Source organism: Empidonax traillii, unplaced genomic scaffold (assembly GCF_003031625.1).
Source record: "Empidonax traillii isolate 1590-97213 ecotype Southwest subspecies unplaced genomic scaffold, ASM303162v1 scaffold201:size1909950, whole genome shotgun sequence".
NCBI lineage: Eukaryota > Metazoa > Chordata > Aves > Passeriformes > Tyrannidae > Empidonax > Empidonax traillii.
This window is the reverse complement of record NW_020955394.1, coordinates 1,313,929-1,326,454: the sequence shown is the minus strand read 5'-3', so window position 1 is coordinate 1,326,454 and position 12,526 is coordinate 1,313,929. Positions and strand designations below refer to the sequence as shown.

At 39.7% G+C, this 12,526-nt stretch overlaps 1 protein-coding gene across 4 annotated transcripts in view; it reads left to right on the top strand.

Annotated features, from left to right (window-relative positions):
- Window positions 1–12,526, top strand: part of ADAMTSL3 (ADAMTS like 3) — a 177,984-nt gene that overhangs the window by 119,038 nt on the left and 46,420 nt on the right. For all 4 annotated transcript variants that reach the window (XM_027887039.1, XM_027887037.1, XM_027887036.1 and 1 more), the window contains 5 exons: window positions 2,574–2,712; window positions 4,265–4,315; window positions 8,409–8,613; window positions 9,466–9,613; window positions 10,252–10,336. In XM_027887039.1, coding sequence (XP_027742840.1) covers window positions 2,574–2,712; window positions 4,265–4,315; window positions 8,409–8,613; window positions 9,466–9,613; window positions 10,252–10,336 — 628 coding nt within the window. The remainder of the gene's footprint in view (window positions 1–2,573; window positions 2,713–4,264; window positions 4,316–8,408; window positions 8,614–9,465; window positions 9,614–10,251; window positions 10,337–12,526) is intronic.

Here is a 12,526-nt window from a genome sequence, read left to right as displayed (position 1 = left end):
TTCTTCAGCACAATAAATTGCAGAGTAGAAGGTAAGCAGGTTGGTTAAGCCAGTATCAGCATTGGGTTTTTTATTCTTTATGTTACTTGAAGTCATGTTCTACCATAAAGAATGTTCACTTGAATAAGAATATTGACTAAGAAATAAGGATGTGACATTCAAAATGGAAAATTGCGATTCATAAAGGATATTTCAGAAAAGTAAGCAAAGAAACACAGTTAGATTTTTAAAAATAAGAATAATAAAGAAATGAATGAAGAAGGTATTCCTGGCCTCAGTAGTAGACATGAGGGAGAGTTTTAAAACATTTTGTTGAGAAATTAGTTACACAGAAAGCAGGGTAAGTAAATAGAATTTAAAGAACAGCTGCTGTCAATACCTTTGATCTTAGACATTTAGTCCTAGTGGTAGTTAGGGCAGCACATGGTGCACTGTAGCATCTACTCCTGATTTAAACACTGCAGTTTAGATGAAGTGTAGCTCAGCTCTGCTACAGCTCATCCAGCCCAGCCCACTGCTTGTCACGTCTGGTTCTGCAAAAATAGCGTGACCTCATGGTAGGAGGGGTGTGTGACATTGCAGATAGCTATTTCCCTTCAGCTAGCATTACCCAGGTCACCTGGAAAACAGACCAGGATGCGAGTGATACTGATGTAGGGATTTTCTGGAGAGTGCAAATATGGTTTAAATAGTTACTTGGGACATGAATAAAGAGAGTGAGGGATGCTTAAAGTACAAGCAGAGTCTGGGGATCTTTTGATGGACCGTCCGTTTTGGCACTTGCACCTCCCTGTAATCTGAAATGCAGACAATATATGTGGATAATATATAGTCCCACAGGAAACTACTGTATCTTATGAGATACTTGGCCTCATGAAGTGTGATTCTTGCTGGAGCTGTGAATGGCAATACATATCCTCTGATGATTCCATCACACTGTGTTTATAATTTTTTTCCTTAACCTATCCTGACAAGGGAAGAGGTTAAAGCCTCACAGTTACTTTTGAGGACTGCATGTAAACACCGGATAACTCAAGGGACGTATTTACCTTCAAAGGTATTGGCTCAAATCCAGCCTTCTTCAGACTGGTGTTATGGTTTGAAAATTATAGCTACATGTCAATCTCCTTGAAATTATCCAGGGGTTTCAAAGCCCTACTTTGTAGCTGCCTACAAGATGAAACTGGTACCTTTGTCGGTGGGGCTTGGCAGTCCTCAAGAGGAACAGGAACTGAAGAAGCACAAAAACTAAGCTACTCAGTCATGAAAGTAGTAGTGTTAGGAACAGCATATTGCAGAGGCTTGCAGGAAAGTTGTATTGCCGCTGCCTGGCCTTAACCTGTTATCTGAAAGTGGGTTTAGTGTCCAAATTGTCTGTTTGGCATCTTGTACTGGCAGTAAAAGAAGTTCCTCACAACAGAGACTTGGAATCAGAATCCATTCCTCGCTTGGATGCTGCTTCTACATTTAATTCTGTAATCTCCAAGTGTTGGAAGGGGCATCTCTGAGAGCACAGTCAAGCTTTAATGAGCAAGAATGGCTAAAAATTGTTTCTTCTGTTTGCAAGTGATATATCTGCTGGGTCCTTTCAGTACTTAGAAGATCTGGAACGTAGATGCTTTGAGCACTGGAACTGCTTAGTTCTGTATGGTTATCACTCTCATACATGAAGACACTTTGGATCAGCCAAGAGACACACAGCTGAAGCCATTGATATACAATACTTAGCATTTTTGGTAGACACTTGGACTTGTGCTGTTACTTTATTGAGACTATTTGATTTTAATTCTTGTGGTTTCAAATTTTTTTTCTTTGCACATACCAGAACATCCTCCTCCTCTCCTCAGTTTAAGTCCAAGTAAGCTTTTTTGAATGAGTCTTTTTTTCTTAGCCAAAAAAGAATCTAGTGGTTTATAAAACTCAGATCCCTTCTTGTAACCAGTATCCACACAGAATTTTTTTTTTTTTTAGCCTAGCAGTTCAAGTTTTCTTTTGTTGGCTCTTCTGCTAGGAATGTTCTTGAAGCTATTTCTTGGTTTTCTACAGTTTCTTAACAATGTTTTTGGATCTCATCTTCAATTCCTCTGGCTTTCTGTTTTAAGTATTTATTATTTATTTTTTAGCATGAATGACTGTGTAATATAGCTCTTCAACATACATGGTAGCTCCTCCTTGGGGGAGGGAAGTTATAAGTTGTGGAACATGTACTAGAACCAAAAGGCTTTGTAGGTTTGCCTTGTGACAGGTGAGCTGGTGCAGTACATATATTCTTGTGTAATGTGAAAATATGTATGCCTTTACTCTTATGCTTAGAATATTATTAGAATAAAGTGCCAAAATCTCATCTAGTGTTAAGACAGGTTAATATATTGGTATGCTGAATTGCCTTAAATGAAAGTCTGGTCCTTCATGGTCTTGCTCACTGTTTCCTTGTTTAAAAGCAAGCAAAAAAAAAAAAAAAAAAAAAGAGTAAACCAGAAAATTAGTTCAGTGGGCATCATTTTATTGAGGGCAGGGGACAAGGCTGTTTAAATTTCTCTCCATTACAAAACTTAACTTTGCTTCTGCAATAGGTTATCAGCTTAACTCAGCTGAGTGTGTGGACATTCGTCTGAAGCGTGTTGTTCCTGATCACTATTGTCATTATCATCCAGAAAACAAGAAACCAAAGCCCAAGCTAAAAGAATGCAACATGGATCCCTGCCCCTCTAGGTCTGTATGACAAATAGATTTGTGTTTCATATGGTCAGTTATTAAGGAACAGGCAACTGTATTTACTTGATTGCAGCTCTTTTCCTCTTCAAGGCTACTAATCTTAGTTGATTATTGCACACGTTAAAGGCTGATACCACTGCCAGTGGATTTGTGGCACTTGTTCAGTGTGGCAGAATAGAACACTTTGCTTACATAGACATACTGCAAATATCAACTAGTTTGAGGCCTAATTCTGCTTTGTCTTTGCTGAGTGGTACAGCACTAGTATGAGGATTCTGTGAGGTTGTGTGAGGAGGACAGATTGCTTGCCTACTTTTGGATTTTTTGATGCTGCCATTCAGGATTTCTCAACAGCCATTCAGGAGGTCCAGTCAGCACACGAGTTTTGCACATGGGTTAACTTGGTTCATTCATTTGCCTATCGCAAGTGTTTGATTCTTCATTGGTACTGTAGAGTTGACACTTCAAGAATTAAAGCTTGGGGCTACTTGTTTGGATTTTTTTAAAGTAGGAATTAAAAATAAAAAAACATTCAAAGGAAATGTCCTTGTGGTACAAATGCCCCAGGATATTAATGCCGAATTGTAAAGGCTGTAGTACACATAAATTGTATTGAATTGCACTGCAGTATTTAAAACCAACTTTTGGATTGTCTGGTGAGGTTTCCTGGCTGTGCTAAAGAATCTTAAAATAACATCACAGTATCAAGTCCCAGAACCTTGCATTAACATGCCAGCTGGCTGAGCCAGAGTTATATGCAAGAAGAAAAGGAAACACTCTCAATGGATTTCATTTCCTATAGCTAAACTGTCCATTTCCTTTCATTTCTGTTGAACATAATTGTTGATAGTGACCTCTAACATTTATAGATGTGTAGACTTTCAGGATTTTTTTTCCTGGAGAGTTGATCACTGTATGGAGCAGAAGGACTTCAGCAATGCTTAATGGCTGTGGGTGCCAAATGTTCCATAGCTGGAATGGGAAAATTAGGAAAAGAAAGGGTGTAATTATATTTTAACTTGCAAATTTAGTTTATACAGCCAGGAAAAGGGAAGTACTACTGGATATAATACCATATTTCTTAACATTGGAAATAAGGCTTTATGCTGTGTGGTTCCAATAAAACAGCTCTAGAAGGGTCTTAAGCACCATTCAGGACCTACCTAGGATAAGTCCTGTGATGCATGTATTTCACTGACACTCATGTTCCTCAGCAGTCTTTGTTACAGATAAGTATTTTCTTGTTAACAAAGTAGTGCAGACCTAAAGGAACACTGATAATAAATTTCTCTGCTGAGGGCTTGCTCATTTAATATTTGATGGTGGTATGAAATAGAGAAATTGTATGGTGAATAGCCCTCTATCCATGCAGGAGAGGTAAGATCATACAAGTCATTGTTTGACAGAAGGCTAATGTGTAAGTGAAGTAAGATTCCTTCAGTTCACACTGGGAATTGTTTACTTTAGGCATGATCACATAAAAGCATGTACTTGATGTACACTTTCGGGTATGAGAAATAATGATGCAATATTTATTTTTTTTTGACAGTGATGGATTTAAAGAAATCATGCCCTATGATCACTTCCAGCCACTCCCTCGGTATGTACAATCAGGGTAGCACATGTGTCAGCATCAGCACAATTTTCACTGCAAATACACTACTTGAGTACTAAGATAATGGAACATCTTCTGACTTTTGGCTACACAGGAGAACAAGTTTAAAACAGTCCTGTAAACGTTTCTGAAGCCTGTGATTCATTCAGTATGTTCTGGATGATTAGCTTAGCAGTAAGAGGTTAATATGCTCTTGGTGAAAATGCCATTGTGAAGTCTTAAAATAAAGAGTTGTCCCCCTAAGCCTTCTTCTGCTGCAGTGCTGAGAAGAGCACGTTCTTTAAACTGCATGTGTGAATTCTTGTCTTGAAAGGTTTTTACTTTAGAGCTGTATGCAGTTTTTTAGGACAGATCCCCTATACAGGACTCCAGAATTTCTTTTTCCCTTGAGAGGTCTGATTCTTCTGCTCTTCTTTATATCTACAGTCTGTTTATTGACATCAAGAGTGACATGTCACTTTCAAGATACTGAGTTGTCCGAATATCTCCTGTCTGAAATGAAGTCATCAGAGCATAGCTTGTTGCCTTTGTTTGTTTGTTTGTTTGTTTTACCTGATGCAATTACAAGGATTTAAAACTTCTCTGGAAGCCTTAGGTGTCCTGTAAAGAATTTCAGGACTAAAAAACATCGAGCCACGTTTGCTGTTAATGTAAAGAATTATAGTTGGTGGAGTTAGATGCATATTTATCGGAGTTGAACCTCTGCTTTATTAGGTCATGAAATGAATAATGTGTATTTTTCTAAAGAAGTAAAGATATGAAGTAATAAGGATGAAATCATAGACTTGCACGGCTCAGTGGAGCTACTGATTACAGCTGATATAAATGTCACAGTTTATTTCTGTAGCAATTTGTCCTTGTGGATCTGCTGTCCTGTGATGTACTTTGGCTTTAATACATAGACCACAGCTTTATCCTGTAAAGTTCTCTAATTGTATTCTGTGTCTCTCCCCTTCCATTTCTTCTGCCAAGTCCTTTGTACTTCAGATCTCTTCTGGAGCTCAGCACAATGTATATACATGAGTATTTCATCTTCTGAACCACTTAGGGCTTGGAGACCACTCGGAAGAGAAATTTGATCCCTCTTTCTGTGCTTTACTGTGCTCAGCACGTCTGCATGACACTGTGGTGAGATAGATTATGTCTGCGATAAAGCTGTGGGCAGGTTCTCTTATTTCAAACTCTCAGAACTACGGAGAGAGGCCCACCTCATTTCAGCACCTCGGTGTGTCCTGTCAGAAGGCATCATGGTCTTCCTGTGAGATGCTTCAGAGTCAGGACTGTAAAATAGCAGGCGGCCAAGCAGGGCTCAGAGTTGATGCCAGCAAGAAGGAGAAAGGAAACAGGCCGTGTTCTACTGGGAGGGCTCATAAGGAAACACAACAAAGATGTAGAAACAGCTTTTCTTACAGGAATTCCTGAAAGAAACCAGCAGCTGACAGAGACGGTTTGTTTACCTGCATCATGAGGGGACTCTGGTCCAGCGCACACGCAGGTCTTGCTCCCATGTGGCAGGATTTGTCTGTGCTGTTCCCTGTCAAGTAACTGGAATGCATTAGCCTGTGCTGGTTCTGCTGGACTCCTTCCACCTTTTCTTTTTGCTTTTTCTTTTTGCCTTTTCTTTCCTTACCTGTTTCTTACATGCTGCCCCAGGATTGGTCTTGCAAAGCGGGCGGAAAACCAAAGTAGATTCACTGGAGCAAAGCTGTACAGACTCCTTCACCTCGACCAGCAGTCCGACATCACACCTCCTACATAACACGAGGGCCATGAGGAGGGAGGGCTGCTCTGCAGTCCTGTGGTGTTTACCACTGCTCTCCCATTCACACGAGGAAGTTGTGGGAAAGTCGTGGTGCGCGCCACAAAATCTTGAAAGAGTTCTCCTGTGGCTAGAGTTGTAAATGCCCCACTGAAATATTTTTACAGATGGAGAATTCTTTTGAAATAAATAGAAAAATTTCCCAGGATGAAAATTTTCTTTTAAAGCTTTTGGAATGCCTCCATTTATTTCAGACTTGTTGGACTGTTGAGGATCCCTTGACAGCTGTGGGTTCTGGAAAGTATCTCCTTGACTGCTTGCCCAAGACCCCCCTTTTCCCCAGTAGCCATGGACCTCACTCCATCTTGAAAATGCTTGTGGGAGTATGGGATCTGGAGTGTGTTTCAAACTGATGAGATAAAGAAAAACAACTATAAAACTTCGTGCTATAAACACTTGCAAGCCTTGTATTACACATAGCACAGTGAACCTTACCTATATAAATCCATGAGCTGCTAATTCATTAAATAGTTAATTGCTCTTTAGTTCCTGAGATTTTTAAAGAAAATGAGTTAACACTGGCCTTTCATTTAAGTCAAAGAACAATATAACTGCTGCTCTTCAAATGGGCTTTGTATTTGTGATATGATATCGGTATCTCAGCATACAGCTTTATTCAGAATTCTTGTGAATATATACTCTATGGCTAATGTTCTATGGCTTGCTCTGCATTTATATATACTCATGAGTATACATACTCATTCTTCTATTCAGCTTAAGCATGATAAATATGTTTTTGTAGGCTGCTTAATGAATTGCTTAAAATAGGAACTGTCCTTGATTTACCTGCTGCATCATAAAAAGTGTGTAGTAATTACTTAAATTTACCTTTGATTTATAGGCCTTTACTTCATCAATTCTGATATTATGACTTCCTTTATGATAGCCAAGTTACTCTTGATTAATTGATTTTGGTGGGATATTGTAGTACTTGCTGAGTCCATTGTTCATAATGGATATAATTATTTTCATGATCCTCTCTGAGCCTCTGCAGTTGTAATAGAAATAAGTTTTAACTGACAGGACATTGGTGAACCATAAGATGTGCTGCAGGACTCGAATCATTTCCCAGGGCTTGGCTTTGTTTTGGTTGGGTGGTGGAAGGAAGCCAGGAGATGAGAGGGGAAGGGTGAGGAAAAATTGCACATGGGTCATTGGAACCTATAGACAAATACTATGATAGAAGCTTGTTATCTCTGAATGTGACAGGGGCAGGATATTATTGAAGTTAGATTTATTTGAGGGGTGACAGCTTAAATGTACATTCACGCTAAGGCCCAGAGATAAATGAAACTGAGTTTGTAGCCTAAAAACCTTAATGTAATTCTCACTTCAGGTGGTGCAACATTTTCTGTTTTTATTATAGTTAGGTCAAAGATTGTGGATAGATGTCCATTTTGAAGATGTTCCTTTCCATAAGGTTATTATCCCTCTGTTTTAGGCTACTGCCCCACAGCTCTGCTGGTTGACAGGTTTTTCTTAAATTTTCTGTAAGCTGTGCATTGCCCTGCTTTGGGAGGAATCAGCTAGGTTAGCCAAAACAGCTGGAATGGATGAGCAGCTACCTTTTGCTTGAAGCAAGCTGAAAAGTGAGAATACAGGGTCATTCAGTGGCATTTTAATGAGGGTGGAAAACTCTTGTAGCACTGCAGTGATGACCAGCCAAATGATAGCTGTCACAACTTCTTCAGAGTCCTTATGGACAAAGACAGTTTGATATGAAATGTCTGGGTTTACCCAAAGTGTTAGAGTTCCCTTAAAAATTACTTAATGAACAGATTTTTTTTTAAGGGTAGTCTGAATGATGTGGGCAATGATGAACAACTGTGGGTAGTAACACCCTGAGTTAGGACAGTCAGATCTGTCTTTGGTCTTCATAGGGTCTATATGGCCATGTAAATTAAATCAAAAATATTCTGTTTAGGTGATCTAGACTATTTAGAAGTAAATTCATTCCAGTAATCCAGCTCAGTATATTCATGGTCTTTAACATGTGTATGAGGATAAGATTTTCAGTTATTTTGGAAATAACTTAAATTTGTATTTCTGTCTTTCTCCTGATTTTGCACATGAATTTGAGCCTGGAATTATGCAATGTATCTCTGTGATTCAGTACATATGTGTGTGGTGAGAATCCAGCAAACAAACTGTCAGTGAGTTTTAATTGACACTATGGTTGGATTCAGTATTTTACTCTTTTAACAGTGGTTACTGGAAAAAAAGAGCCTTATTTTTAATATATCTGGGTTCTTTTTCCAGGTGGGAACATAACCCATGGACTGCATGTTCAGTTTCCTGCGGAGGTGGCATTCAGAGGAGAAGTTTTGTGTGTGTAGAGGAGACCATTCATGGAGAGATACTACAAGTGGAAGAATGGAAATGCATGTATGCCCCAAAGCCCAAAGTCATTCAGACCTGCAATCTGTTTGATTGTCCGAAGTGGGTGGCAATGGAATGGTCTCAAGTAAGTTGAAAAGTAATTTGGACCTTTATTCTTTCTTTTTTAAAGAAAGCCTCCAGTCTTGTGTTACCATGTGTTTATGAGCACAGTGCTATTGGAAAAGTATAGCCCTGAAAGATAATTCATAGTTCTTTCTAGGAGACGTTTGCACTAAGCAATTCTGCCTGATAATCACAATTTTCATGTGTCTGTGTGGAGAAAAATGCATGTAGAATTCTTTATGCCTGTTGAATTCCTGCTTTATATGGAGGAGAAGTTAGAGACAGAGGTGAGGTCCCTCTGCAATCAGATCATTTATGTCTCAGTTCTTGAGAAACGTAGTATTTCACTGGATATAAGAGCTAAAGGCACGTCTGTCTTAGGGGCTGGCAAGTCTGCAAGGGTGATTTTCCAGCATTCTTACCTTTCATTACAGTTACAAGAGCACAAGGCAACTTGTCCTGGCTATGGTTATCTGATACAGCCAGATAGCTCAGTACTCCTGTAATTCCTTAGTTCATCCAAATGACATCACTGACACAGAGCGTAGAAACTGCAGCACGCCTGACCCAGCTTTAAGTGCAAATGACCACTGTGAGAGGGTGTATTCTCAGTGCACAGCCATCTCTGGTTCAGACTGTTGCCAATCAGATAAGCTTTACAGAACCCCAAGAGATCATTTGCATTCCCAAAACTTAGACATTTTTTTCCAGCCTCAGCCTTTTCTTTACTCGCTTAGCAATGCAGGGGCAAATTCACGCGTCTCCGTGGAAAAAACTTAAGTGAGCAGGTCATCAGTACTTGGAAGTTCCTTCTTAAGAGCATTTGTAAATAGAATAAAGACATGGGTTGAGGTGGTTGTGTTGTCTCCTACAGTGCACAGTGACCTGTGGCCGAGGCTTGCGGTACCGAGTGGTGCTGTGCATCGACCACCGCGGGCAGCATGTCGGGGGCTGCAACCCACAACTTAAACTGCACATAAAAGAGGAGTGCGTCGTGCCAATACCCTGTTACAAGCCAAAAGGTAACTGGAATTTTGTCTGGGTCTGTTATTGTTTTACATTTTTGTTCGGAGAATTAAAAGCCCCTGGTAACCTTTCTCAGAAATGCCAGAAGCTGGAATTTACTAGGACTTATTTCAGTCTTGGCAGAAACAAGCACTTTAATTATTGGTGCTAGGAAAAGTGCCCTGCTGATATTTTTTGCTGATATTGTGGCCAGACTGTCATGAGGTGAACATGCAAACTAAATCTATACAGTCTGGTCAAATTGGGAAAACCAGAATTAATGAGGTTAACATGGGGAGGAGAAATTGTTCAGTGATATTTAAAATGGGAACGAAACTCCGTATGTATCACCTGGGATCTTGTTTGTTTGCTCTCATTAAATGTTTCAGCATTCTCAGTGGACCTCAGCAGCTCATTAAGTTATAATCAAACTAGTTTCTTTCTCTCTTCTTCATTTCTGCATATTTAAAACAAAGAATGGAACTCAAACATCATGAAGAAATTCCCTAGTAAATTTTGTTCTATTATCCAGTATATCTTTATTCAAAGCATTAGATCAATAGGCAGTATGAAGGTGAATAATGCAAACATCTACATATTGCTTTGATTTTGGAGGAATTACTGAATGTTTTGGGTTTTTTTTTTCCTCTACCAGAAAAAAGTCCTGTGGAAGCAAAATTGCCATGGTTTAAACAGGCCCATGAAATGGAAGAGACCATAACAGTCTCAGAAGAGCCAACGTAAGTTCATTGTCTTTTACAGTGAAGAAACATTCCCAGCGTGTTTTGCAGATATCTGCAATGACTGTTGCTGTGCAGTTTGCTTTGATCATTGACCCTCCTGGGGAGATGAGTTGTGTTATGAGCTGTTCCTAATGTTCCATCTCAATAGCTTCTGGAGCTCCTGTTCTGGATGACACTGAGCTATTACAGTATCCTGATATCATCTGTACAATTCAAAGGGATCTTAACTGAGCTTAATTAAACCTTAATTAATGCACGTGGAAACATTTCAGCAGATATAAATTAAATAAATGCAGTTCTATCCCAGTCATAGCTGTTACCTCAATAATGTAGTGGTTGTATTAAAACTTAAGAGGTATTTTGTAGGCTTGCCACCCCCTTTCCTTGGGGGGTGAGACCAATGCCTAAAGAAAGTGAGAAAAACCTGCTGATCTCTGAGCTTAGCTGATCTGTGGGGGTAAGTTGTACTATTTTACATGTGCATATGTGTGAAATGACATCTGGATTTTGAGAGTCCCCTTAAAAACTGATGAGCATGAACCTTGCAAGTTCTGAGGATGAAAGCATAACTTAAATCCAGCCACAACTTGTTCCTGACCCTTTTGCGTTAGGACATCCATTCAGTTGCTTATATGCCCTGGGTACATTTCTTACATACATACATATATATGAATATGTAATACATTCTATATATAATATTTAAATTTCTAAAAAGTTTTAGTTTTCTATAAGGTTTTAATGAGAGATTTTGAACAGTGTTTTGTTGTACTCTGCAGAATTCTGCACTCTTTTGTAATAATGTCAGTTTGAAATAGTTTAGGTGAGCTTACTGAAGTTCCTTTGGATTTATATTTCTCTGAGAGCAGAGTGTGCCCTATGCTTATTTTTCTTCTTCCATCTAGCTATTCCTGATTTTTGGCACACATGCAGCAACAGGTGTGATCATGAGTAATAAAATCTTTACACCTGCACTGACTCACAGAAGAAACCTCTTGCCAAACAGGTGTTTATACAGTTATGGTGACTGTACTTTAAACTTTTCACTGCTCTAGCCTCTCAAGTCAGGTGTCAGCCTACTGTGAGCAGTTATTTCACCCTCCAAATTGGTGGCCCTGAATTCAGGCAGGGTAGTAGCACAGACATAAAAATAAAGTGTGATTGTCAAAAGGGGTGATGCAATCAAATGTGCCTGTTGAATGTCAGCATAGCGGAATGGAGGGGTACGAGGCCACTTCTAAAGAGTGTTCAGCATGAAGCTATAAAGAAAATTATCTCTAGCATTACAAAATCCTGCTGTGGCAGCTGTGAGCTAATGCAGTTTCTAGGTTTTTAGGGTCCTTCAGCATCAGTCTGACAGAACAAGCAAGGAGGACTGGCAGGGACACAGCATCTGGTTCAGAGTATGTATAGAATATAACAGAAATGAGCTGGAAACTTTGTCATGGGTTCCCTTGTACCTTGTCCTGACAAAGGAAGCAGTAAGTCATCCTTCCTAGTTGTGACAGACGTATTCCACTGCAGCCTCACTGTGTGAATGGATCCACGTGTTCTAGTTCCCAGAGTGTTGTTACACCTGTGCAGTTTTGCAGTTTCCTGAATCTTTTTTCTTCTTCACTTATTCTGGAGACTGAGATGTTTTTCATCTTTCATTCCTGATCCTCATCTCATCCTGGGACTTTCCTTCACATTTTCAAGAAGCATCTTCACCTAAGTCTGAAAGTTCCTTCCAACCACTTCTTGCCAACGACTCCTCTTGGCCATCCCCTCTTTGCTGAGGTGCTGCTGAGGTGCTGCTGAGGTGTTGCTGAGGTGTTGCTGAGGTGCTGCTGAGGTGCTGCTGAGGTGCTGTGCTTTCCTATTCTGGGCATTCTGGGCTCTCCTGAGACGCAGTTCTAACACTGCAGCCAGATTCCCCATTAGTTTAATTTTGCCTGTATTCTGCTGCCAACTGCTCTTACTTTAGCCTTCTAAGGAAGCTGGCAGGTAAGGGGAAATGAGAAATAACTGGTCCCTGACTTCATTCCTTTTTACAGATTTTCTGTTGGTCATGTGGACAGTGGTTTGCAACCAGAGAGTTTCTCCATCAATGCCTTAAACCTTGTGCCCTAACTGCTCTAGTCTTTTCCAGTTAGAGACAGATTTTTGGGTCATGAATCAAGTTTTAAAAAGAAACTGTAGCAATAAGTT